Source organism: Ursus americanus, chromosome 15 (genome assembly GCF_024610735.1).
Source record: "Ursus americanus isolate L20-20 chromosome 15, mUrsAme1.1.p, whole genome shotgun sequence".
Classification (NCBI taxonomy): Eukaryota; Metazoa; Chordata; class Mammalia; order Carnivora; family Ursidae; genus Ursus; species Ursus americanus.
Genome location: NC_142141.1, coordinates 60,079,674 through 60,105,634, shown reverse-complemented (window position 1 = coordinate 60,105,634; position 25,961 = coordinate 60,079,674). Strand labels below are relative to the sequence as shown.

The 25,961-nt window shown below is 51.1% G+C and overlaps 1 protein-coding gene across 1 annotated transcript in view; it reads right to left on the bottom strand.

Moving 5' to 3' along the window:
* Positions 1 to 13,469: 13,469 nt before the first annotated feature.
* The window catches only part of NSUN2 (NOP2/Sun RNA methyltransferase 2), a 28,555-nt gene continuing 16,063 nt past the window's right edge, over positions 13,470 to 25,961 (bottom strand). The window contains exons 10-19 of the mRNA XM_045795924.2: positions 24,449 to 24,522; positions 23,717 to 23,847; positions 23,225 to 23,321; positions 20,353 to 20,537; positions 20,013 to 20,105; positions 19,175 to 19,310; positions 18,748 to 18,828; positions 18,369 to 18,507; positions 17,080 to 17,119; positions 13,470 to 14,459 (exon numbers count right to left, since the gene is read on the bottom strand). Of these exons, the coding sequence (XP_045651880.2) occupies positions 14,132 to 14,459; positions 17,080 to 17,119; positions 18,369 to 18,507; positions 18,748 to 18,828; positions 19,175 to 19,310; positions 20,013 to 20,105; positions 20,353 to 20,537; positions 23,225 to 23,321; positions 23,717 to 23,847; positions 24,449 to 24,522 (1,304 nt within the window). The 3' untranslated portion in view covers positions 13,470 to 14,131. The remainder of the gene's footprint in view (positions 14,460 to 17,079; positions 17,120 to 18,368; positions 18,508 to 18,747; positions 18,829 to 19,174; positions 19,311 to 20,012; positions 20,106 to 20,352; positions 20,538 to 23,224; positions 23,322 to 23,716; positions 23,848 to 24,448; positions 24,523 to 25,961) is intronic.

Below are 25,961 nucleotides of genomic sequence, written 5' to 3'. Positions count from 1 at the left end.
TATTCTTTCAGCAACTGTGGCGTATTACTCTCTGCTGGACACATGGGCATCTACTGAATTCCCTACTGGCTGTTGGTTTGCGATCCTTGGCTCTTACTAGCCCACGGGGGTTAACCCTGCATAAACACCCGTACACTGAACCAACGTGGTTGTTGGGTAGGTTCCCGGAAGTGTAATTCGCACGTCAAAGGGTACGGGCGTTTTTAATCCGACGGTGGTCGTCAAACTGCCATCCAGAGCTTTAATCAGCATGTGAGCGATGTGTGAGGGCGTCTTGCCAATACAGTGTTGCAGAGAAAAAGGCGAAAGGTATCTCATTGCCTAAATGTGTATTCGCCCATGAGACTAAGCGTATTCCGTATGCTTATTGGCCATTAGTATTTATATGTTTTGCCTATTTCTGTCTTTTTCTTTTTGACTTGAGGCACTCTGTTTATTAAAGAAATTAGTCCTCTGATTTGGAATGCCTTTCAATTGGTCTTTTTTCTTTTCTTTCTTTTTTTTCAAAGATTTTATTTATATATTTGACACAGAGAGACACAGCGAGAGAGGGAACACAAGCAGGGGGAGTGGGAGAGGGAGAAGCAGGCTTCCCGCTGAGCAGGGAGCCTGATGCAGGGCTCGATCCCAGAACCCTGGGATCATGACCTGAGCTGAAGGCAGACGCTTAACGACTGAACCACCCAGGTGCCCCAATTTGTCTTTTTTTTTTTTTTTTTTTTACTATCTTATAGAGTTGTGTATTTTTTACTGTGTTTTGTTCTTTTTCCATAGAGGAGATATTTGTGTCATTGAATTCATGAATTTTTTTCATGTTTTTGGGTTCAGTCCCCCACTCCAGTGTTGTAAAGCTCAGCTGACTTTAAATCCCCTCCACACACGTACACACTGTATGAAATGTGAACTCTACTCTCCATACGCTTCCCCATCTTCTAAGCCGGGGGGAGGTCAGAGATCAGTATGTCCAGCCCCCTGTGTTCACAGTGATAGAACTGAGGTGACTATTGTCACCTGAAGTCACATAGCCAGGTGGCCACGTGGCTGGCAGCGTGCAGTGAACCCACGTCGGTGTCCCCCGATTCTGCCCACACCTGGCCTCCCTGAGGAGCCCAGCAGACATGCTGAAGAATGGCTCCCACTTCACAACCTTCACATTCGATTTCTGGGGGAAATCTGACTGAATTTAAAATAACGCAAGGCCTTGGACTGTGGGCTTCGGCCAGAATTTGGAGACACAGATAGACACCGGGGAGGAAAGAGGAGAAACGCTTATCCTGCCAATCCTTTTTCAGGGGAATAGAAAAACACGTTCCTGACAAAGCTCATCCCAGCTGTGGCTGTCCCCGGAAGAATGTCACACGTAAAACACAGGATTAAGAGGTCAGAAAGGGGGGATCGCACTGTGCCAACCCACATGCAGCCCCTGGGGAGAACCCAGTGGAGGACACCTGGGGGCCTGACCAGACACAGTGGGAGGTGGCAGGTGCAGGTGGCGCAGAATGGGGGCACTGCTGCTCTCTTCAGATCCTGAGGATTAATTATTGCTGGCTTGCAGCTCAGGGGAATCCAGCCCACCGGTCACCTACTTCGGTCTAAGAGAGGCCCCCAGACCAGGGGGTGGCTGGTGGCTGATTTGCTGGCCTGTTTCTCTTTCCTTGTCAGTAAAATGAAGTCATTCATTATCCAGCCCACCGGGACGATTCGCTTCCCAATGTCCCTAAATGAGAGCAATGCTATCTAACCACCTGGCACATGATCTCAAAGAGATCCACGTGACCTTCCACTCCACACGGCAACCTACTGGGGCCCAGGACAGAGAGGGTGGGTCCGGCGCCCCACTGTGGTTAAGGCAGGGCAAAACCACCCCCCACCCCCCACATGCAGCCGGGGACTCAGCCGGCTCCTGCCATCTCCCTGTCTCCCGGGCCAGCCCAAGGCAGCTGGGCGCATGGGTCCCTGCTCCAGGGCAGCCCACCTGGCCACGGCTCCAAGCTGCCCCTGCTGTCCCCTCAGCTGACAGCCTGAAAGCTGTACCCACTGGGGAGAGGCGAGGCCACCCTGCCTCTGGGGCCAACTTGAGGTCTCAGCACAGGGTCCCGGGAGCACAGGGGCCACCGGCGGATCACCACGGTCTGTGGTCTGCACTTCCTTCTGCAGCGGCTGGCGTTGGTGCCTTTGCTCCTGGGACTGGGGATCTCAGGTCCAGCTGCACACGCGCCCTGACCCAAGGCAGGCCGGTTAGGGTGGCAGCTCCAGCAGCCAGTCCGCCCCGTGGGGACTCAGATGCATGTGCCTGCGGTGTCCCCCCCCCAGATGCCCAAGCGTGAGACAGGCGTGGGCACACGCCACCCGAGGCCACCTGAGCCCACCCGGCCCACGGGCTCACCAGCCCAGCCCCACCTTCCGGTTCCACAGCTCCGACTGGCTCCGGACCCTTACTGTCCCTTTCGGGTGAGGCTGAGTGTGTGTCCCTCACCCTGGCCCCAAGATTTGATCCACTCCATGCGGAGGTGGGGTGTGGCCCGGGGTTGGAAGGGGAGTCTTCTACATAGCTCCACTGGCCAAGAGGATTCTAAGGAACTTCATTTCCTGCAATTAATGTGTTTCTTTAAAAACATTTTTAGTGTCATCTTCCAAATGTAAAATCCGTATTCATAAGCTGAGTACATGTGTTCTAAACTACCTCCCTGCAAGGCTTCAAAGGGAGTGTCTGCTCCCAGCGCTGCCCTTTTGGGGCAGCAGGCAACGCCCTCTGAGACCAACCCCCTGCTTCCTGATCCTAAAAAGGCCAAGTCTGGAGGCCCACCTCAGAGAGACAATGGGCACCCCGCACTTGCTGGCTAAGGAGATGTGGGGGGTCCAAGGGATCGCTGGCCAGTAGATATCTCTCAAGCACTGCTCAATGAGGGCCAGCTCCCCGAGTTGGGCAGGAGCTGGGGGCCCTGGCCTCGTCTGAGCCCCCTCCCTGAGTCCTGTGATAGGCAAAGCGGCGACTCCCCCCCCCACTTCCTTCCTTTCAAACCGTAACCCTGAGGCAGAGAACGTCACAAGGCAGGACAGAGAACTCAGTGCCGCCCCTGAGCGGCTGCCTTCACGCAGGACACCTGCTGCTGAGGATTCCTTCACCAGCATTCACTCGACAGATGCTTGCAGAGTGTCCACTGGGCACAGGCCCTGGGCAGGGACCACTTGCCTGTCTTCACAGAGCCTGCTGCCGAGAGCGGGGAGGCTGACAGTAAGCAAGGTAAGCGAGCCAATATAGAGCATGGCGAAGAGAAGGCCCAGATGCCGCCTCACGGGTTAGTATGAGCTGACATGAGCAGGCGTGGCAGGGGAGCCTCTCGGCCCTCAGACTTTCCCGTGACACCTGAGAACATCATTATGGCTTCTGTTTTCTTTGTGGATCTCACACTGCAAAGAGCTCCCCTGGGATTGTCACCTCTAGAGGCGTCACAGCCAGCAGGACGGAAATGAAATCCCCTGCACAGACACACGTGGCCGCTGCCAGCACCCCGAGAGGATGAGGCTGCCGGGAGGAAAGTCGTCATGCATCTCACTCCTGCCTCCTTGCAGCTCCTGGAACCGCGTCCCCGGGCAACCGCGATCCACGTACTCAGACGTTCACTAAACCCAAAGGCACGATGGTGGTGTCAGCAATGCGGCCTCCCCCAAAATCCAACCAGAAGCACAGGGAAAGCCCACCTCCCAAAAAGACAGCACGTAACCAAAAGTACCCATTTCCCCACCAGCATCATCACTGGGTATTATTACTTCTTAAACTTTGGTCACTTTGATGGGTGCAAAATGGTATTTTTTGATATTATCATTTTTCATTTTTCAGTATGAGTGGGGCTATTGTATGTCCTCTTCTGGAAATTACCCATTTATGACCTTTGACTACTTGTAAATTGCTCATCTTTTTTCTTATTGATTTGTGGAAGCTGTTCACATATGGTATGGACATGATGTGCTAGGTACTATCTATATGTTGAATATTCTCTCCCAATGTGTCACCTTGTCAAAATCTTTGTTTATGATGTCTTTCATCTTTATCAGATTACCGAACTATAATGAGTTTTTATAACTTTCCCGTTTATTCTCTTGGATTTTCATGCCTGGGTAATTCTCTGACCCGCAAATAACTGCAGGGTTAGTCTCCGTTTTCTTCCTACTACACCTGATTTCTTCTCTTGGTCTTCTTGCACGGGTGAGGATTTTCAGTGTGGACTAGACGATTCCTTTTTCTAGTATTTTACCATTCAGTAGGTTGTTTGACATAGGATTTCTGATAAATATCCTTTATCAAGTTAAATAAGTTCCCTTCCATTCTTAGCTTATTGCTCTTTTTTAGAATAAGGAGTTTCGAATTTTAGCAAATCGAGATTTTTCTCCTTTGATCTCTTAATATTCTTTATGATTCCTATATAATTATATTACAATATATAAATTCATGTCTAATGTATTTTATAACATGGGTATGTAATGATACTATCTATAACACATGGAATAGAATATGTAATTATTATTTATGTAATTAAATATGTAATTATGTATTATATAAAGTTATTCCTCTTACCCCATGAATACATCACGCTGAACCCCTTCTGCCTGTTCATTCTGTTTCACTAGTGCTCAGGTATTCTCACGCAAGTGGTAGCAACCGTTGGCAGAATCGTTCCTTTTCTGCTTGGTATCCTTGTCCATGCGGGGCCCCCTGGGTATGCCAGCATGGAATAACAGGGGAAACATTCTGTTTCTATAAAATGAATTTAACAGAGAAAATAGGTGTTTCCTGAAAATGCAGCAAAGCTGGCCTGGAAACCTCCCTGGGCTCCATGCCCGCTTTGGGTGGGGGGGTATGAAAGTGGGGACACCTCCAACTGACTGCTTCTTCCTCCTACCCAGGTTTTTCTCCTCTCCTTGAAAGAAGGCTGGTAACTTAGGCTTTCCCGGGGAATTTTCATTTCAGCTATGTTTTCAAATTATTGGCTTGAAAGGCAATGTGGTGTTCTTGCAAATGTGAATCTCTTCAGTAGTGTAACGGCTTTCTCTCTCCTTTTTTTTTTCCTGAGTAGGTACCAAAGATCTATTTTATTGGTCTTTCCAAAAGCTTATGAATTATCGATCACCCTGACTATGTGTTCTGTTTCATGACTGTGTGCTTACTCGTACTTGTGAATTGCTAACTCAGACCACTTTATCCTTAGTCAACTTCTGATCAATGCTGTTATTAAAATTTCTCAGTATAATTGTAGTTTGTCATTTTCTTCTACTGGTAATATTTTCTCCCTTTTTCAATATTTTCTTGTAAAGTGCTTAAGGTTAATGGCTGTTGTACTTTCTTGCAAAATATGCTCTACATTTTATAACTATAAAATCTATAAAGTATCCCTGTTTTTCCCATGTAATGTGTCTTGCCATGAATTCCATCTTATTTTATATTAATATCGACACACCTAATACCTTTCACAATTAAAATGCACATACTCCTTGACCAGTAAGTAGTACTTCTGGGAGTTTATTCTCATCCACAAGCCTGGGCAACATTTGAAACGAAAGGTACAGTTTATTCACTACAGGCTTCGGGTAGTAGCAAAACACTGGGATCAACCCCAGAGTCCGTTCACGGGGTCTGGGTAAATGGCCCCTCTGCATCTTATGGAAGAATGGAGCTTCTCCTGGGAGATGATCTCCATGCAATATTATTCAATGAAAACAGTTGCTGGAAGCTGGACGTTCTGCATAGATGTCAACATTTGTGTGATGTGTGTGGGGGAGGGGGACACCTGGAAGGACAGACTTCCCACTGGTGGCCTCATGGAGGAGGATGGGGCCTGGAGCCGGTTCGCCTCTCAAATACTGAACTCTCTGCACATTGAACTCTTTGAAACACAATTAAAAAAAAAAAAAAAGACCCACCCTCATCTCCCGTGAGCATGGTCACTCCTGTTTTCCGTGTTTTTGAGCTATTTGTGTTTTGTGTTTATTATGTTTCCTCATTTCTATTTTTTCCCCCTTCCTCCGCTTTCCTTGGTTGGATTGATAGAATTTGGGGACTTTTTTCCTGCAGCGGTTAGGAAGACATAGTGCCTCTCTGTCCTCCTGCCGTGTTGACAAGTGTGTCTCACGGGGGGGGGGCAGATGCCCGCGCTCGTCTGTGTGTGTGTGTGTGTGTGTGTGTGTGTGTGTGTGTACCCAACCCCAAGGGACCGATCCAATCTCCCCACATGCACATCTCCAGCCAGGAGTCTGTCTCCCAGGGAACCTAGGAAAGCAAACATTGCTTCATCGGCCTAATGAAAACTGTGGCCTCCCTCCCATGTAGGCCAGTCCCTCAGCACACCTTGGCCTTCCCTCACCCGCTGGGACCTGATTTCCTGCACTCACCACCGGGAAGGAGAGCCCTGCACTGTTATGCATTTACATTTGCTCTATGTCTCTTCTTCTGCAAGGAATGATTTGTCTAGCACGTTCAAAGAGCCCTGCGAAAATGTAAATGGGTCCAATGCGATCAGTGAGAGATGACTGGTTATTGAAAAGCAAATTCACAGGGTGTGTGGGTGGCTCAGTCGGTTAGGCATCTGTCTTTGGCTCAGGTCCTGATCTGGGATCGAGCCAGGTGTCAGGCTCCCTGCTCAGTGAGGAGCCTGCTTCTCCCTCTGCCCTCTGCCTGCTGCTCCCCCTACTTGGACTCTCGTTCTCACTCTGTCAAATAAACAAATAAAATCTTTCAAAAAAACTATTTTAAAAAAAGCATATCCATATGCCAGTACTGGACAGGTCCCTTTAGTGTCGGCTCTGGAGACTTTATACTGCTTGTGGTTGTCATGTTTAAAACTGGTTGAGCTATTTAGAAATTTTGTTATTGGGAAATGGTATTTGCTGCAACCAAAGTCCACCTGGAAAAACAAACCACAGATATTTATTTTTATTTTAAAAAGGGCAGTCTTTCTCCAGACACCAACAACAATCTTACAAAAAATCAAATCAGAACAAACATTTGCATTATTTCCCAGGTGCTTGGATACTTTTAACACTGGGCCAATGTTTTCCAGTTTTTATTAGTTTTTTGTCCACTAGTTTAAAATACTAAAGTTTGGCTTTGAGGATGGGAGGGGCTGGTAGTGGGAGAGGTGTTCGAAGGCCGTATTTGCTGTTGGGGCCAGCTGCTGGGCTGTGTGTCCCTGACAGCCTGGGGGAAGCGTCCTGAACGCCCCGTCCCCGAACCGAAGAGAAGGAAGGAGAGCAGGCCCACATGCCTGGCTCTAAGGGCCTCACTTCCCTGACTGCACTACCGAGACTGGGGACCGTCACAGCCGCAGACTGTGTGAGCAGAACCCACAAGCTAAGCTGTTACACACTTCACCCACATGCTCTGTCTCCCCTGACCACAAGGTTTTATTTGATACCAGAAAGAACTAAGTGCTTATCAGTGAATGCCTCGTCTGAGCCTGAGCCAAAAAGCCCAGCAGCCATCTTGAAACACCGGCTGCCAGCTGCCGTCCTCAAGTATGTCCCACATAATCATGAATTCAGTTCCTAGCAGCCCCATCATGATGCCCATTTCACAGATGAGGAAATGGAGGCCCAGTGATGTCAAGAAACGTGCCCAGGGTCACGCAGTTGGTGGCCCATTGTATCCGCCATCTATGGCCGCCCAACAGATCGCCAGAGAATTAGGGGGCTTGAAACTGTCTTGTCTCTCCGTTTCTGTGGGGCAGGAATCTGGGTGTGGCTTAGGGGGTCTTGGGCATCAAGGTCTCTCAAGAGGTTGGAGTCTTCTCAAGACTCAACGAGGGGCACAGACGGTGGCCACACTTGTGGTAGACACAGCACAACAAATGAACTTGTCAAGTCACAATGCTGTACACCTGAAACTAATGTAAACTTGTGTGTCAGCCATACTTAAAAACCCCAAAACGACTCACTAGGGAAGGACCCACTTCCAAGCTCACGTATGTGGCTATCGGTGGGGTTCACTTCCATGGGAGTTGTTGGACAAGGGGCCTCGACCTATTCCCGCTCCTCCAGCATGGTGCTCACTTCCCACTCCTCCAGCAGGACGCTCTCTTCCTGCTCCTCCAGCACTGTGCTCACTTCCCACTCCTCCAGCATGGCGCTCACTTCCGGCTCCTCCAGCAGGATACTCTCCTTCTCCTCCTCCAGCACGCTGCTCTTCCGGCTCCTCCAGCAGGACACTCTTCCTGCTCCTCCAGCATGGTGCTCACTTCCTGCTCCTCCAGCAGGATACTCTCTTTCTCCTCCTCCAGCATGGTGCTCACTTCCTGCTCCTCCAGCATGGTGCTCACTTTTCAGTGACTGAGCTGGCACAGCAGGTGCACCAGGAAAGGTTATCACAGGAGGGCTGAGACCGCTGTCCTCAGGAAGGCACCAATACAAGGCTGGTTGCTGGCTGGCATCTGGGAACTTGATTTTGGGAGTGTTCCCCCACCCTAACTGATAAGGAGGATTCACTGTGCCTGAACTGTTTATGCAAACAATACAGTGAACACCTGCTTCCCTTGTGGAGGTCTGGGTCTTTGAATGTGCCCGTGTGGCCTGGGCGCTGAGTCTCCTGTGAGCTCCCATGGCAGACAATAGTCACACACGCTGCCCCATCTTGCTGGATGAACCAGGGGCACACTACGCACCTTCCCCGGTAAAGGGCTCTTGCAACTTCGTGCCTGCTTTCCTCCAGAGGTCACCCTGTGCCCCTTTCCCCAATCCCTTCCCTGTAATAAATCAGGGCTGTGAGTCCAACTACAAGCTGAGTCCTAGGGAACCTTCGAATTTAGAGATGCTCTTGGGACTCCTGATTCAGCAAGATAGGTCTAGCAAGACAGAGAATTCACCATCTCTGGAAACTTATCTTAGAATCTCTTTGCCTTGGGAGCCACTCCCTAGGTCCAGCCCACAGCCATAGGGAGCACCAGGGGTGGGGATCACAGGGGCAGTTTTGGAAGCTGCTATCATGGAGGGTGGGCGGCCGAGCCAGGATTCAATGTGAACAATTGCCTCCAGGGGCCAGGGGCCTACCCTCCACAGCCAGCTGTTCACCAGGTGCCAAGATACTGTGAGCAAGAGCAGAAGGGCAGCTTGAACTGTTTCCTGAGAAATGCTCTGAGGATAGACTTGCATTTACTAACGTGAAACATGAACCACAGGTCATGGACGCCCATCAGGAATTCTGCCTCTGGACTCACATGTGCATGCACACTTCCTGTATTGTTTACAATCATTTTCTGAATGGATACAACGTTCAAAATCTCCATCCTAACCTTGGCCTTGGCCCACTTAAATCCCCTCCCCCACAAGGCAACCAGTACTGCCAACCTCTTCCGCACCCTCCCTCAGTTAGCTTGTGCACTCCAAAAGTACGTGTTTCTGTTTACACAAATGGCAGCAGGGTAAACACACTTCCCTGCACCTTGCCTTTCTCACTTCCACTTCTTGGGGCTCCCTAGATTCTAGTCCACCAGGAGCTCCGCCACGTGGCTCCGGCTCAGTGAGTTCACCAGAACTCTGCGCACAGGGACCAGGGTCCTTCTGGTTTTCTGCCATTGTACTGGGTCAGGGCGATGCGCGTTTGTCATTCTTTCTAGGAAATTTATTTTATTCGTCTCAATAGGCGTTTCAAAGTTCAAAGGGCACAGAGAGTCTTAAGTGAAAAATCTGTCTCCCTTCTAGCCCACCTGAAACGAGCGCTGTCTCCTGACCCACGGGGTCCACTCCAGAGGTGGCCCAGGCACATACGAGCGTGTCCGTCCACAGACCAGAACCTTCCTCAGCCAGCTCTGCCATCTGCAATGACTTCTTTCTGGAGACGCCCCTTGCCAAGTCGTGGATTACAATTGGAGGAAAAACCTTCAGTGTAATTGTTCATGTTAGCGACACCCCCTTTGATTTTTTTGGTTTGTAAACGGTCTCATCAGGCTTTGTTTAGCTAATTTTTCAATAACAGGGATTTTTAAAAACTTTTCTGCTCCCTGTGTAGTCTATGCCTCCTCCTAGCTGCCTTTCTCTGTTTGCTTTGATCCCCATCTTTGATGGCAGCGGCTGTGGTCAGATGTCGCTGATCCTGCTGGGGGTCTGGTCCCAGTTAAGCGCGGGCTACACAGCATATGGGATGCGAAGCAGTGTGTTGGAGCAGCTTGTCCTTTCTGAGGGGGGATGTGACAGGCTCTATCTTGAGAGATGCAATAGTGAGGCCACGATCTTTAAGTTTTTTCTCTAGAGCTGGGCAGGGTCCAGAAAAGCATCTTCCAAAGACCTCCCGCTAGGAGACCGCGGTCAGGCTGCCCCACACATTCCGGGAATCGAGGGAAGGGAGGTGAACAGACAGCCACTATCCCCCAGCCCTCCACTGTGCCCAGCACCCCCAGGCCAGCAGTGAACCACCTGCTTCGAGAACCCAGCCAGGTCTGAGACTTAAGAATTCTGTGGGGCACCAGGCCTGCTTCTCAGCTGCCCCCACAGAGGGATGGGCTTGCTCTCTTCTCTATGACCGCCTTTCCATTTGCTTGCCAGCTTCCAGAACTGCAGTGTCTGCACTCCCCTTCCCTGGTTTTGTTACAATTTTGTTAGCGTAGTTTTCACTCAGGTTTGGGAGGCAGTGAAATTCTATGTGTGGATTCAATTCATAGCTCAACCCAGACCGACCCTAATTATTCTGTTTTGATAAAAGTTCAAGTTTACATTTGACAAAAAAAGCTTAGAGATTTTAAATAGCATTAATCCAAAAAAAAAAAAAAAGACACACACTTAAATATGACCTTTGTCCCTCTGTAGTTTCATTCATTTCTGGCAATTTTGAAAAGCTGCTAAAATCTTGAAAATAGATCCCAATGAAGTGGCTGCTGCAATGCGCCCGTCCATGAAAGGGGGCATACCCCAGGGCAGAGATGACCCCCCCCCCCCACGTATAACTGAGCTGGCTCTGCTCATGTTGGTCAAGAGTTTTTTAAAAATTGGACTCCTGGCTTTGTCACTTACTCTGTGCCGGATTATTGCTTCCATTTTCTTATCTGTAAGCAGGGTAAATAACACCCCTCCCTCTGCCTCTACTAGCTTGTTGGATTAAATGAGTCACAGGTCAGTCATCAACTGATGGTCTCAGGCCTCCATATGCACCAGTCATGACCCTCTATCTAAACGGATCTGGGCCCTTAAAATGTGTTTTGCCAGCTGGCACCACGTGGTGCGTTGTCTGTGGGGGGCACCATGGAGACACTGCAGGAAGCCGGCCTTCTGCTGCTTGGCCGCGATGCCCTGGATCCTCGGGCTACTCACAGCACGTGGCTTCCCAGAGCCCGGCTTCCACAGTGCAGAGCGGCCCGCCGCACCCAGCGGCCAGCAGCCGTGCCCAGAATCAGCAGGCTCTTGCAGCACAGTGCCTCTGCTGAAAAGGATTTCCCTAGCAGCCTAGAGGGCAGATTTCTAGCAAGCCCAGCTGATACGGAATGGCACAACTTCTCTGCTATCCAGCCCTCCCAACAAACCCCAGGGAGGGAGGTGGCAGGTCTCCCCAGGCACAACAGCTGTTCTTCCTGTCATTCCTATATTCCTCGGCATCCTTTTTACTAGCCAACCCCCCATCACTCCAACCCCATTAGTTAGCAATGCTATTAAATTTTCCCTGTGCAAATGATTGTGTGGGTTCTCCCGAAAGTAAATCACTTAAATGCATTTTGATGGCCGGGCATTGTCCTGTCAGATGGCTGTTACTATCTAGGCCTTGGTTTGCTTATATGTCAAACTGGGAAGAGATCTGTCCAAATACACAAGGGTGTTCATTGTCCAAATGAGGTCACGGTAATTAGGAGACAGTGTGGACATAGCTGGTTTTCGACCTTGGCTCTGTCACGCAGCATTTGGTCTTGACAATCTACCCATGCCTATGAATTAGAACGGCACTAAATAAAGTTTGTAAAGCACCTCAACTAGACAAATATTGGCCATCTTTACTGCAAAGAAAACACCAATGGTTATAATTTGTATCGCATTGTTAGATGAGGTAATTATTCAAACCAATGGTCCCTCAACCTGGCCACACATCAGAACCATGTGGGGTTCGGACTCCACGCCAGCCACACGCAAGAATCTCTGCAATGCAGGGCCGGAGAGCCCCCTTTTAAAGAAGCTCTGGATGGGAAACTGCAAGAGAACTCAGAGATTCCCCTCAAGGTCATGGTAGCCCCGATCAGTGACGGTCTCCAGGGAAGCAGTGGGAAGGATGGTCAAGTGTGGCCTTGCCAGAGCCGCTGGGTGCGGGAGGGTCTGGATCCGTGTTCCAGAGCCAGCTGAAGGGGGGGCTCAGAGCACGCAAAGGCCGTACAAATACATAAATGCGGTGGGGAAAATCAGGGCCATCTGATACAAAAGGGGTGATCCATACAGATGGAGAGGTGACAGCAGAACCCAGAACATGGGCTGGAATCAGACCTATTGCTGCAACAGGGTTTGAACAACTGGCAACTGTTTAAACAACTAGGGGCGCCTGGGTGGCTCAGTCATTAGGTGTCTGCCTTCGGCTCAGGGCGTGATCCCAGCGTCTGGGATCAAGCCCCACATCAGGCTCCTCTGCTGGGAGCCTGCTTCTTCCTCTCCCACTCCCGTTTGTGTTCCCTCTCTCACTGGCTCTGTCAAATAAATAAAATCTTTAAAAAATAAACAAACAAACAACTAAGACGCACGTGTTTCTATGTACACTATTGTGTGTATGTGTTCACAGAGACATTTAATTCCCCGTTCTGTCTGGTCTGTGAGAAATGACACCTTGTAGCAACGAACACGCCTAATTCCAGATCTGAAGTTTCTAACCACCAGGAGCTGGGGCTCCAGGGGTGCAACTTACTTCCAAGTATTTCAAAGAGCTGGGGGTATTGATGAAATAGGACTGTTAACAACTGTGCCAGCTAGGGGATGGGGACACGCAGGCTCGCCATGCCACTCTCCTGTCTGATGACGCTGAAACTGGCCGTTGAGGATGAGCAGCAGCACCAGCCCCCAGGACCCTGCCTGGCACACAGCAATGTGAAGGATGTGGGCGCGCGGCACCTGCCTCATGAGCATCCCCTTCAGGTCCCATAACAACAGTGCCCAAGGGAGGCTGCTAGGGCTGCAGACGCTTCTCACCTTGCCAACCCAGCCTGCACCCACCCGAGCCTCCCGGCCACCCGAGCCTGCACCCACTTGAGCCTCCCAGCCACTCGAGCCTCCTAGCCAACCCAGCCTGCACCCACCCAAGCCTCCTGGCAGCGGAGGCATGAACGCTGCCGTCTGCGGGACAGGTGAGCCCACAGGAAGGGCTATAGGCCTGTCACACCAAACTACTTCCTCGAGAGCAACCTTCGCATTAAAATTCTTTTTACGAGCTAAGAATGCTGGAAATCTAATGTTTCCATTTACCCAAAAATAAGCTTGTTCCTTCCACCTCATGAAGAGTAAAACAAGTCATACACACATACACATCATCATTAATAATTTATTTAAATGTTCCAAGGATCCCAACCCCATTTAAAAACTAGAATTACAAAGCACTCCATTCAATAAAAGCACACAAAACCCTCACAGTTAGTATCACGAGACAGCTCTTACTCTGAGAAAAAGAGTTTATTTTACCTTTTGTTACAAAGGCACAGAAGTCATCTGACACCTCAGATATTAACCCACCACATATTAATGTCGCACTGCCAATGTGCAACTTAATGCAATTATTAAAGTTTACAGGATGGTTTTCCAACGACCCATAATGAGTTATAGATTCTCTCTATAAATAATAATTAAAAGAAACACCTGACTTTAAGACCAATATAGGCATAACAGAAGGGACCTGAAAATTCCTGCAAGGGCAGTTTGTTTCTTGAGAGGAGTAAGACTACCGCCGGCCAGAGGCACAACGGACCCAGTTTTGCCAAAGAAATAGTAAAATGAGCAACATCTAACAAAGCTAAAAAAATATATGAAAGCAGTACTGAGATCGTCCACGACTAGTCTATCATTCCATCTGTCTCCAGTCTTCAAAAACCTGTATTTTACAGGCCAGAAGTTCTGGGTCTGGCTTTGGACACGAGGTGGGGGCCCCTGCGGACTCTCCCCTCGGATGGCGCGGGGCCTCCTTGCCGGGTCCTCCTCACCGGGGCAGGGCGGCCTCCGCCGGGGCAGGGCCCGAGGGACCCGGGGCGGCGTCTACACTGACGTCTGGGCTCATGTCCTCGCTGCTGTCTGCGCTGGCGGCCGGCTCCGCTCCGTGCTCGGCACTCGCCTCGTCCCCGGGCGGCCCACAGCTGCTCGCGCTCTGCTGGGCCACAACAGTCCCTTCCTTCTTCTTCTCTGCCGACACCTCCAGCCCCATCATCCTGAGATAATGAAGCCGTTCGTTCTTGGGCACGAAAGTCCGAATGGAGGCCTTTCCCCGCCATCCACATAACACAATGGGACACTGAAGGGTGTCTGGTTTCCTACAAAAAAGTGGCCGTGTGTGAATATCAAGTGTCCTCCTAAGTGCTCAGGAATTCAGAGGCAATCTTTCCACAAACGATATGCCCAAAGCACTGGGAGTCATTTTAGCCTGTGATCCTACAGACGTTTTTCTCAAACGAAGATCTGCTCCTGCGTCAAGTCCTAAATGTTCTCACATGCTCATGCTGGCCAGGTTTCTTTCTAAAGCTCCTAATGGAATAACCCCCAAATCCAGAGCTCACACACACTTTCAGTATCAGCATTTCCAAATACTTCCATCTTCTCAAAGGCGAAGACCCACCTGTGAGACCTCACGTCTGCACAGCCGGGCTGGGAGCCAGACCGCCCAGGCTGTTGCCACTCCGTGCATCCCCTACTTTGGGCGGGGTGACCCCAACTCTTCTCGGTTACTCACATAACAGGACGGACCCCCAGCATACCCTGTTCACCCGTTTCCAGCATCGGTGTTATCGGGGCCCAAAGCACCCCTGCTTTCCCAAGTCTGTGCGACCCCCCACAGGCTCGCCAGGCCACTACAAATCCCCTTTCCTTGGTGAAGATGCCAGTTACCATGTGACTCACGTGCCCCTAACCGAGGACCCTGCAGCACATCACCACTTCCCCGCAGGTGTGACTCTGCTCTCGTATTTCGGCCCCTAGAGCCCCATTAAATTAACTCTCCATCCCCCTCTAGGCCACGCCAGGCATCAGGGCTGCAGGCGGAGGAAGGAACTAACACAGGAGGGTTCCGATCAGGTTTGAAAAAAAAAAACAAAAAAAACCAGACAACACAGTGAAAGAGCAGGGGCTGAACCAATGAGAGAAAGAGAGGGAAACTCCTCAGTGCCTTTCCATTCTTCCCTGCGTAAAGCCTGGACGGTACACCGAGAAAACATGAAGAGAGGGAAAAACAAGAGCCCCCAATGCCCCCCCGCTTCTGACCATCTAGCGGCTCCGGCGGCTGCCTCCGCACGCGCACCAGCTCACAGAACTGGAGTGAGGGAGTGGAAGAGCACACGGTGTCCTTACCTTCCGGACCCGTTTCTGGGTCCCAGTCTAAACGCTTCTGCGACACCGCCCCTCGTTCCCAGCCAACCCACAGCCGTTTTCCTTTTCTTGGGTTTTCCACAAGTATGGAAGCAGGCCGAAGCCTTCCCAACTTAGACCTTCTCTGAGCCGGCCGCTTGCCCCAGAAAAGCCCGTTCGCTGCGGCGCACCGCACAGGCCCGGCAAGCGCGCTCTACCCCGGCTCCGCGGCTCGGCCTGCGCGTGCGGCACCTCGCGTCTCTGCTCCTCCCTGCGTCTTCTCTCTCCTGCCTCGCGTCCCCCCGCCATCTCACGGACCCGGGCCCTCTGATACCGGCACGAGAGCCTGCAAACCCTGGTTCCCATCTACACCGCCCTTCGGAGCTGCGGCACCAAGCCCGCGGCTGACGCAGCTCGGACACGCTCACGAGCCCTGAAGATCCACACCTAGAATGACCTGTCCCCTCAATTCCCAAACCTTCCATACAGCGGCCTGTGTCTCCTGCTGTCTATCCCACCATTTTTGAATTCAGTATGTCCTTTCTCCCCACCTTTCCCTCTACTGGACGACCCCTGAGCAACTCAAACCCAGAAGCCGACCCTGAACACTCCTGTACCTTTGCCACCCATAGCCTGCTTCGTCTGTGCGGCCTCCAAGTTCAGCCCGGCGGGACTCCACGTGCCCCACTCTCTCCAACCCTCGGTCCCTGGCTCCCGCCCCCCACCTCCCCTGCTGCCCCCCCCCCTTGCCCCGCACCCGCAGACTCAGGCCCACGCACTGGCTACTCTCCTCACAGCAGCTGGAGGCCGTGGAGACCATGCAGGGGGCTCGGGCCTGCCCTCCGCTGCCAGCTCCACCCTGGCTGCCTTCTAGCTCGTTCCTTCCTCAGGACTGGTGCTGCTCAGCTTCCTTCTTACCACTCAGTGTCTGGCCAACCACCACCTCCCAGAGAGCTGCCCGAGACTCAACCTAAGCTCTCCCCCAGATCCCCCTCCAGCCCTGTGCTGTCTTCTTTCCTGCCCTTGGAAAGAGGTGGCTGTGACACGTGAAACCAGTCCTGGGACCAAATCCCGCCTCTGCCACTCCCTAGCAGAGGTGCACGGAGCACGCTGCCTGAGCTCTTCACCCGCTCTACCAAGTGCTGACCCTCGGGGCCTACTCTCCGCAGACTCCGGGGGGCCGCGTGGGGACCTGTGAGCACCACGGGACAGCAGTCATGCAGGAGCGAACCCCACACCCTGCCTCAGAACAACACTGCCTGATGTGTGCGTAACAGGGAACCCACAGACAGGGACTGAACCCACGGTACAGACGGAAAGACTCGACCTCTCTCGGCTGTTCAACCTTTCCATTCATTCTGGTTAAGACAGACATCAGAACAGATCTCTCAGGCACAGAGAAGCAGTACTCTACATTTTACTCTCTAAATAACAATACGTCTGACCTGGACTGAATGTTCTCTAAGAAAGTACTTTGATGCTGACATAATATTTGTCCTAAAATTTCTACAACACTGTCTTTAGGACAATGCTCCTCAAAGGCTTCCATGATCATCCACAGTCCCCCCCACTGGCAGGAGGGCCCACACTTACGTAGGGTCCGGTTCGTACTTCAGGACGATGCTCCCCTTGGCTGGAAGAGAAACAGACATGTGTTGGGGAAGCCTGCCTGTCACCAGCGCTGTCTGTGTGTCCAGCATTGCAGAGAGAGCAGTAAACAATCCGCACTCTTGGTCTCCAGAATCTCCATGGAGATGAGAGGACTCTCCTTCTAAAAACACAGAACCACCAGCAAACCGAGCACCACGCGGGGCAGTCCCGGCGGGGCAGTCCCGGCAACGTGGCAGGGGACTGCATGAGATCACTCGGGGGTTTAGGTGAAGCGACAGAGTCTCTCTCAGCAGCAGGGAGACAGGGATTAACTACTCGTTAAGTCTCAAAATTCAAGATGAAACAAATAATTGCTTCAACTTCCAGGAACAGCACGAAATACACATAAAAATTGTCAAAAATTATACTGCAATCATCTAAATGTAGGGATTGAGACAGAAAACAAGTGCAAACGGTCCCTTCATCCTTTAAAATAATCTCCACTTTAAATGCGGCTCCTGCCTGAGACACCAGCACAGATTCCGCCCCACGTGCTTTGTATCCTTCGGTTTCAGACACAAAACATAAAACCACATCATTGCAGTAACTTGATTTGTGCAGTTTTTGTGCCACCTGAGCCAGAAACAGTGAACAAAGTTATAAAAAATAAACAAGAATGAAACGAAAAACAAAATTAGAATTCTTGGTAGAATTATTTTTGTTCTTAGGTGAAAATATCACTAGAATAATTTCAAGTGGAAGTTTACAAAACATGAAAACAACAACGTGACCAAGGATCTATTTTGGGGGGGTTGGCCAAGCCGCAGGAGAAGCTGGCAACACCCGCATCCTGCTTCAACCCGGCTGATGAAATGCCAACCCAACACGACAGCCTGTGCCGGTTAGTGTCCTCCAGCTCGTGACGGGACACACATGAGCCCACGCGCCAGCCGTGCCCTGCGTCCCCGCGGCCCTGCCCTGGAGGCCTGCTTGGCCGTGGGCACTCGGGACTCTGGCTCACGGGACAGCCAGGGACCGACACCTGCAGGCTGGTGGGCGGCACAGGCCTCCACCGGTGCCTGGGGAAACAGGGCAACCTGAGGGGTGCCTCTGGCCCTCGGTATGCTGACATGTGCCTTCTGTCTCCACAAAACCCTCTGGAAGCTGACAAGAGTCAGTAGAAAGCCACGATGTATTAAAATTTAAGACTGAAAAGCTCTAACAAGCTTGCACACCCCCATCTTCGTTGTCTTTAGGACAAGTCACACCGCTATGCAAGTTCAACTGCTTACCCAAGTCCTTGGCTTGGCTGTATGTCTCACTGCTAAGTTTTCTAAAAAATGGATTCTCCTGGGTTAATAGAATTTTAACATCTTCTATTGATACGGTGATAATTCTTGACTTAATAAACGGATACAGCGTGTATATTCCCTGTGGGAATAAAGAGAGGCCACCATCACGAATGAGAACAATCACCCGCTATCCTGGGGCCTTTCCACACGCCACGTCCAGCCCCCACCTCCCTGCAGAGGTGGGCACCCCTGGGGGGGGTGTAAGCAGACGCGCCCCTGGGGTAGAGTGCGCAGGCCGCAGGCGCCAGCCCAGCTGCAGGGCACCCACGCCCGTGGGTTTACCACCGGCTGCCGCTACCAAGTCTATGTCCCAAATTACCTCCTGTGCCAAGCGAAAAGCGCAATCAAAATCTTCACCACTGTTATTCCGACACCACACTTTTATCCCCGTGTTTATGACCTGTAAGCGAGACAGGAAGATGACACACACATATAAATAAAAGCTGAATAATCAATTAAAATAACCCCTTCTACCCCAAGGAGGCAGAGCTGTGAGCAGGTGTGGGCAGAGAAGGAAAGAAGAATCGGAAAAGCGTTATAAGTCATCTGACCAAAGTAGGGCTTCTAGTAACCTCCCTGATGCTCTCAGATGATGCTGGTCTAGTGCGGCTAGTTTGGATTAGTAAATCACCAGAGCAGACATCAAACCAGGCAAGCCGGGGTCCCCTGCCCGCTGCGCACACGCCGAGCCGGCGCCAGGGGCGTGCGAGCTAGACCAGAAGCCCCCGCGGCCTGGCCGCACGCACCTTCATCCGCTCGCTGTTGTTCACCAGCACATTCCTCAGCTCCTTGGAGACCATGTAGAGCTGCCTCTTCTTCCCTTCCGTCGTCCTAGTCAACAAATTCATCTTTGGGAACGAAGGATCCAATGCATAAAACTTCCTATGAACAAGACAGAGCTGCTTACGAGTGTGGTTCAAACAGGGACAGGCGGCCTCCAGCACGCTCTCTCCCCCGACAGCGCTCAGTTTCTCATCTGTGGCTCAGGGCACATGTGCTCTGCTGTGCACACCCACTGTCCACACTTGATCGAGTTCACCAGAAACAACTAGAGCAGGGACCCTCACTGACAAGTACAACTTTCCTCACTCACCTGCTGCTCCAGTGACCTAACACCTAGGCCCACTGAGAAAGGTTCCGAGCCACAGGGCAGCGCCAAGTGCCCACCGTGGTGAATGGATACTGAGACTTGACTAAGCAGGAAGAGATAAATCAGAGCCTGTTATCCGAAGCACCTTCCCCCTCTGTTCCACCCAGAAGTTTCCAGTTGGGGTCCCCAACCTCCCACCCAGACCCACTCCCCACGTCCCACACAGGACCTGGGCAGGTGGCCTCGGCCACGGATCTGGAAGCTCTGCTGGGGAACTGACATTCGGGCCGCAGTCCAGTCCCCACTCCCCCCAACCCCTCTCGCCCTCGGCATTTTACAGTCTCTGGCGGCTCACCGTACACTCTCTAGTGTCATCTACCAAACGGTTATGAGGGGGAAAAAAGATGCTATACAGAACTAAATAAAAATATATGGCCAAATGTGAGCAGTTACACGTTTATAACAAGAATTTATTAAGCTGAATTAATCCTTACTGGATAGGTGGAAATAATGGATCATCTTCAGGAATAAATACAAACGGGTCTTCTTTAAATCCAAACAACTTCATTTTCTTAGATGGAGGAGGACTGAGGAAGGAATCAGGACAAGACACATGCACCATAATCAGTCCCAAAGCGACACGCCAGCAGCGCACTCCCCCTGCCCACCGGCCCTTCTCCTCAGCCCTATGAGGCCTGGGCTCTCCACACGCACTCGACGCCCCGCCCACCGCCACCACACACAGTGGCACCCACCTGCCGCAGGACGGCCCCACGTCCCTGCAAGCTAAGGGGCTGGAAGACAGGAGGGTGCAGACAGAACCCCTTCTCTTACCCACACACTCCGTCCTTCTTACTTCCGCTGTTCTCTACATTCTCAGTTCTTTCCGTTATGTCTGTGTCATCGAGCCCACTGACGGCTTTACTTTCCGGCTCAGCGGGGTCTGCAGCGGCTCCTTCTGTGGGGTGCGCAGGGCTGGACCGCACAGGCTCTCTGGGCTCCACCGGCTCACCCTGCAGCTGCAACAGGGGGCACGTGCGTCTACACTCCAAGCACAACCCACTCTACACTGCCGCAAAAAAATGAACACTCGCTACACAAAACCCATCGTATTTCTCTACGGCATTTGACATATAGAAGGCAACAGAATGTTTTGGAAATATCTTAAGTCTACTCGTTGTTACACGCAGAAATCTGGGGCACTGTTTCCACCTTAATCCCCTCAAGGGCACATACAGGCTACTTCCCAGTGAATGCCGACAAAGCAGCCCGCTCGTCTTCGTTCCGAGACGCTACTGCGCACCCGCGCTGTGTCAGGCGCGCTCAAGGACGTACGCGGGCCAGACACGATCCCCGGAACAGCAGGCGGGGCCAGGACACGTGTGTAAGTAACTGCAGCCTGGGGAGGCCAGTGCCACCGCCCCGGATATAGGGCACCTGGAGACAGGGCCCCAGGAACGGGAGGCAGGCACAGGTGCCCCAGTATCAATCTGGCTTGAAGAACAAAACAGCTGACTTACTGGAACTGCTTCATATACATTTTATACAAAATATTATATAAAAAATTATTTAAAACAACATGTCTTAACAAGTCACAGGCAGGTGAATTTAGGACACTTGGGCACAGAAAAGTGAAACACACTCCCGACGGTCACAAAGCTCTAAAGCAGCCGAGCTGGTGGGACTCCATGCTATGCAACACCGCCTCCCGGCAAATACCTTTTACTTAAAGGTAAAAGACAACAGAGACAAACAGTCACCCGAACACCCTGCCCTGGTGGCGATGGCCTGTGCCCTGCCTGCCCCCTCTAGCTCCTGGAAATGCTAGTCCTTCTCCCTCCCAGCCCGTCTCAAGAGCCCCCTCCCCACCACGCTGCTTCTGCGCCATCTCTGCTGAGCGCCACCCGCACGCTGTCAGCTCGGCTTGCCCGGCTGGAACGCCAGCTCTGTGCTTACAGGTGTCCCCACTTCTACATCGGGGCATCCTGAAGACAAGGACTCTACCTGAGCTGTCCCCGTGTGCAGGGCAGGTGACCAACACCTATCTCCTCAGTGGAGGGAACGAGGAACCGAGGAACTGGGATAACAACAGGGAAGGCAAGGCGGACTATCACTACAGGAGCAGGTGACAGCAAGCCGTTCTACACAGCCACACCCCACACCAGAGCGGCAGATGCCAAGGAAGTCCGAGGCTCATCTATGTAGGCGGTCCCAGAACAAACACATCCACGCAGCCCGAGGGCGAGGCAGCCCGCGCTGGGCACACACTACTGGCTCAACACCCCCCCCCCCCCCCACAGTGCAGTGCTAGAGCCGTGAGCTGGGCCAGCTTTCTCACTGCTTCCATGGTGACCAGTGCAAGGAAGAGGAACCTCAGACTGTAAGTTCACGTGGTTTTAAAAACTTAGTATGAAAGCACGGAAAATACCTCGTTAATAACTTCTTATATGACTACAACAAAATAAAATTTTAAGTCTACTGGGATGAATAAAATATTAAAATTAATTTCACTTTTTTCCTTGTACTTTTTTTTTATTTTTTCAAGATTTATTTATCTGAGATAGAGAGCGCACGCATGGAGTGGTGGGAAGAGGGAGAGGGAGAAGCAGACTCCCCTCTGAGCAGGAAGCCCGATGTGGGATTCAATCCCAGCACCCTGAGATCATGACCTGAGCTGAAGGCAGACCAACTGAGGCACCCAGGCGCCCCTGTGTGCACTCTGAAAAGTGGCTGCAAGGACATGGAAGTTATACATGCGGCTGGAACTCCACGTCGGTGACAAGGCTGTTCAGAGCTCCCGACCCTGGAGTCCGGGACCGAGGAGAGTCCAGAACAGCACACAGAGTGAAACACTCCAGCCTCCCGCAACCAGCACGGTGCCTGCCTGGAAGTGCCAGGTCCACTCCTCGGCCCGTGTGAGGCCTTACACTCAGACGTTCATGTGGGCTAGCCATATCCCAGGAATGCTTCCCTTTCTGCCTCTCCAAAGTCTAAGCATTCTTTGTCCTCCTTCGAAAGCATTCATCTGAAAGAAACACTGACCTTCAGACCGTGATCCCAGCCATGTTCTGACATTATGGAAAGGCTGAGGTACAAACTAGCGAAATAAATGTCATGTTGATGAAGAGGAGGACAGCAAGTACTCCATGGCAAGACTCGACAGGCTGCCCTCCTACTCACCCTCCCCGCTTCAGGGCCTCCTACAACAACCCAGGAGGCAGGTGATTCATTAGGATGGCTCGTGCCTTCTCTGTCTCCTTTTCGGCCAGCCCTGGACAAAGTCTCTATCACTGTCCCTCACGGCCAAAGGGAAGACAGACTGGCCTGAGGCCGGCAGAGTTCTGTCAACATGCAGTGGGCTCAACTGAACCAACCCCCAGGGAACAGAAGACAGAAGCCAGCTTGGGGGCTCTGACTCTGAGACACAGAGGAGTCATTATATCTTTCCAATTTTTATTAAAGAACTGGACTTCAGATGCAGAAGGAATATAATCCCCCAAGTCTGCCTTTTTCATGCATCTATCCCTTTAAGACATGGCCGCTTTTTGGAAAACTCAAAATTTAAATGGATCCCTGCCCCACTACACACATGCTCATGCTCAGCTGTTCTCCACACCCAAAAATGTTCCACTGCCCACTGTCACCACCTGCCCGGAATGCACAGAAAGCTTACACGATATGCCACGTTATCTCAAAAGATGCTTACCTTTGGTGGACGTTTATTCCATGGCATTGAAGACTTTTTCACTAATACTGCCACAAAGAACCCTCCAGTATTTTGATGATGTGGTAATATCCTAAGACTGAAAAGAAAACAAAAAACAAAAAAACCCTACAATGCGCTTTTTCACTGATTCAAACTACACTCTTTTCGTACTAAGACAAAAACTGCAAAGATGACCTGTGACAGAGAAATCATGTCTTCAGGTCAGTATTCATGCAAACCTTACTCCTGGGACGGCCAGCGTGTGCTCTGCACACAGTTAAGGTGGCGTGCAAAGTTCGAGCGTCTGGGTCCTCATCACTTGCAGTATTTACAAATGCTCAATGCCAGCAGCCAAAAGGAAATGAGAACTTCTTTCTGGCCGGCAAGGTCACATACCTTAGGTCGGCCACATGCACGGCCCAGGCCTTGCAGGAATGCCAGAGGGCCCCAACTCCCCACCTTCCCAACCCTCGGCAAGTCCCACAAACTCACCAACGCTCTAGGTGCATCGCCTGTAACTTCTCCGGGTCCTTTGGTGGGAACATGGTGGGCCGGATCTGGGTATGTCTGCTGTGAGGAACACCCTCCCACTCCGTAAACCACTGTCCGTCTTTCGTCATTACCTGCAAAAGGAGAGGGCAGGACTCCAAATCAGCCCACTGTCTAATAATAAGAAAATCACAGGGTGCTCATGTAATGCTCTCAAACATGATACACGGCAGCTCTCACTGCTCTCCAAAGCTGAGACTGTGTGGGAGAAGAAAAATGAGACGATCTTGTATTCCATCAAACAGAACCATCATTTTGTAAAAGAGCATTTTCCACGTAGGTTTTGTTTTTGTTTTGTTTTGTTCTAAATAAGCCTCAGGTTGTTTCTGGTTTAAAATTGAAAAGTAAATTGTTTCATATTGGAAACGAAGCTTGAATCCCAGCCAGTAATAAAAACACAGCAGAGCTACGCTTACAGGGATAATACACAAAACTGATTTCTCATTGCAGAATAAAGGCAAGGACACTTTCCCATTTCCAGAGAAAAACAGCTGTAGAATCGTACCATTTGTCATTCAACAGAATTTTGAAATTAACTCTAAACCAAAACTGTACCACCAAAAGTCGTATTTACTGACATTACCCAAATGTGGCCGCTGTACAACGGTCACGACTCTGACAAGCCTGGCCAGTTGTACCTGCTCTCAGGAGCCAGAGTTCTCCCAGAAAGATTACCTTCCAATGTGTGATGCCAGGCATCCATTTTAGTCCTGGCAGCTCAGAAGACACGTCAGCAAGCTCCAAAGCACCTACGTACAAAAAAAAAAATAATAATAATTTTCCGCATTGTGCCCAGTGAAAAAAAACAGATGCAAAAGATCACACAGCGTGTGGTTTTATTTCTACAAAATGCCCAGGGAGAGCAATTCCATACCAATGGAAGGAAGGGCAGTGGTTCCTGGGGCAGGGGCGGCACAAGCAGTGAGCGCACAGGGGCCCGCGGAACGCTTCGGAGCAGGGGGCGGGCGGCGGCAGAAACGGCCTAAGCCTGGCCTGTGGGGATGGCTGTGCGCAGAAACTCACTAACAGTCACTAGTCGTACCCTTAAAACGACAGACACTGTGGCACATGAGTTACCGCACAACGGAGACAAGCGGCAGCTGCAGAGTCCCACGGCGCGTCCGACGTGAGACCCGTGGCAGTGGCGCACGCGCCCCCAAGAACATACCACGAGGCTAGGACTCCGAGCATTCGACCCACTCCTGGCTTTTAGACACATGCCAGTTAGAGGACATGGGTCTTCATGCCTTTACGTCTAGTAAACAACCCAGAACAAAAAAGTAACATTTGAAGTGAACTTCGAAAATTTCTAAACGTTCTGTTTCAGGCCCAAGTTAGTTTTCTAAACTTGCCCAGAAGGGCAACAGTCCAGCTCTAAAAACACTGTGTCCACAGGGACAGCATCATAAGAAGCTGTAAGATGGGGCCACGAAGGGAACCCTTTCAAACACGCCTCCAACCACAGATCACAGATACAGACTGGAACCCCGCACAGAAGAGAAAATCCAACAAAGCTCCGCAGATGCTATGAAACACTCAGACGATTATAAAAATAAAGCAAAAAAGTCCTCAAGGAAGAGGTGTCCTCGTAAGAAATCTTTGACAAAAGCACTGTGCTGACTTATACTATTCTATCTAAATATTCTTACTTCTAAAACCAAACACTAAATAATGCGGGTTGGCAGAAATTAGCTTTGTCCCACACGCCCTGCCCAGGCAGGGCTCAGCAGTGACTCCCCGCCAGCATGGGGGTCAGGAGATGCCGATGCTGGCCCCAAGTGTGCAGACTGAATGCCTATCAGCCACCCTGCCTGCAGCCAGGTCTGAGCTCCTTCAGGTGGGGCCCGCACCCCTACCAAATCCTCAGTCACTGTCACGTACAAGGCTCAGCAAAGGACTATTCTTCCACGAAGCCATGCGTACACATGCGCCTCTGACAGATGATGGAGATGGGAGTCTACACGGCGGTGTGAAACCACCACATGCAGAAAGATGGCTGTCACAGCAAACTCAGAGTGGACCCCCACCTGCCCAGTGAGAAAATGACACAGCAGAGGACAGCCACGGTTACAGTCACCACTCAATGCCATCAGTCCTTCTCTTCACATGCCTTTGAAATGAAGTCCCACCACAAACATAGACACCATGACCCTGCAAAGAGCACCATTCAGAAATCATGCCTTTACAC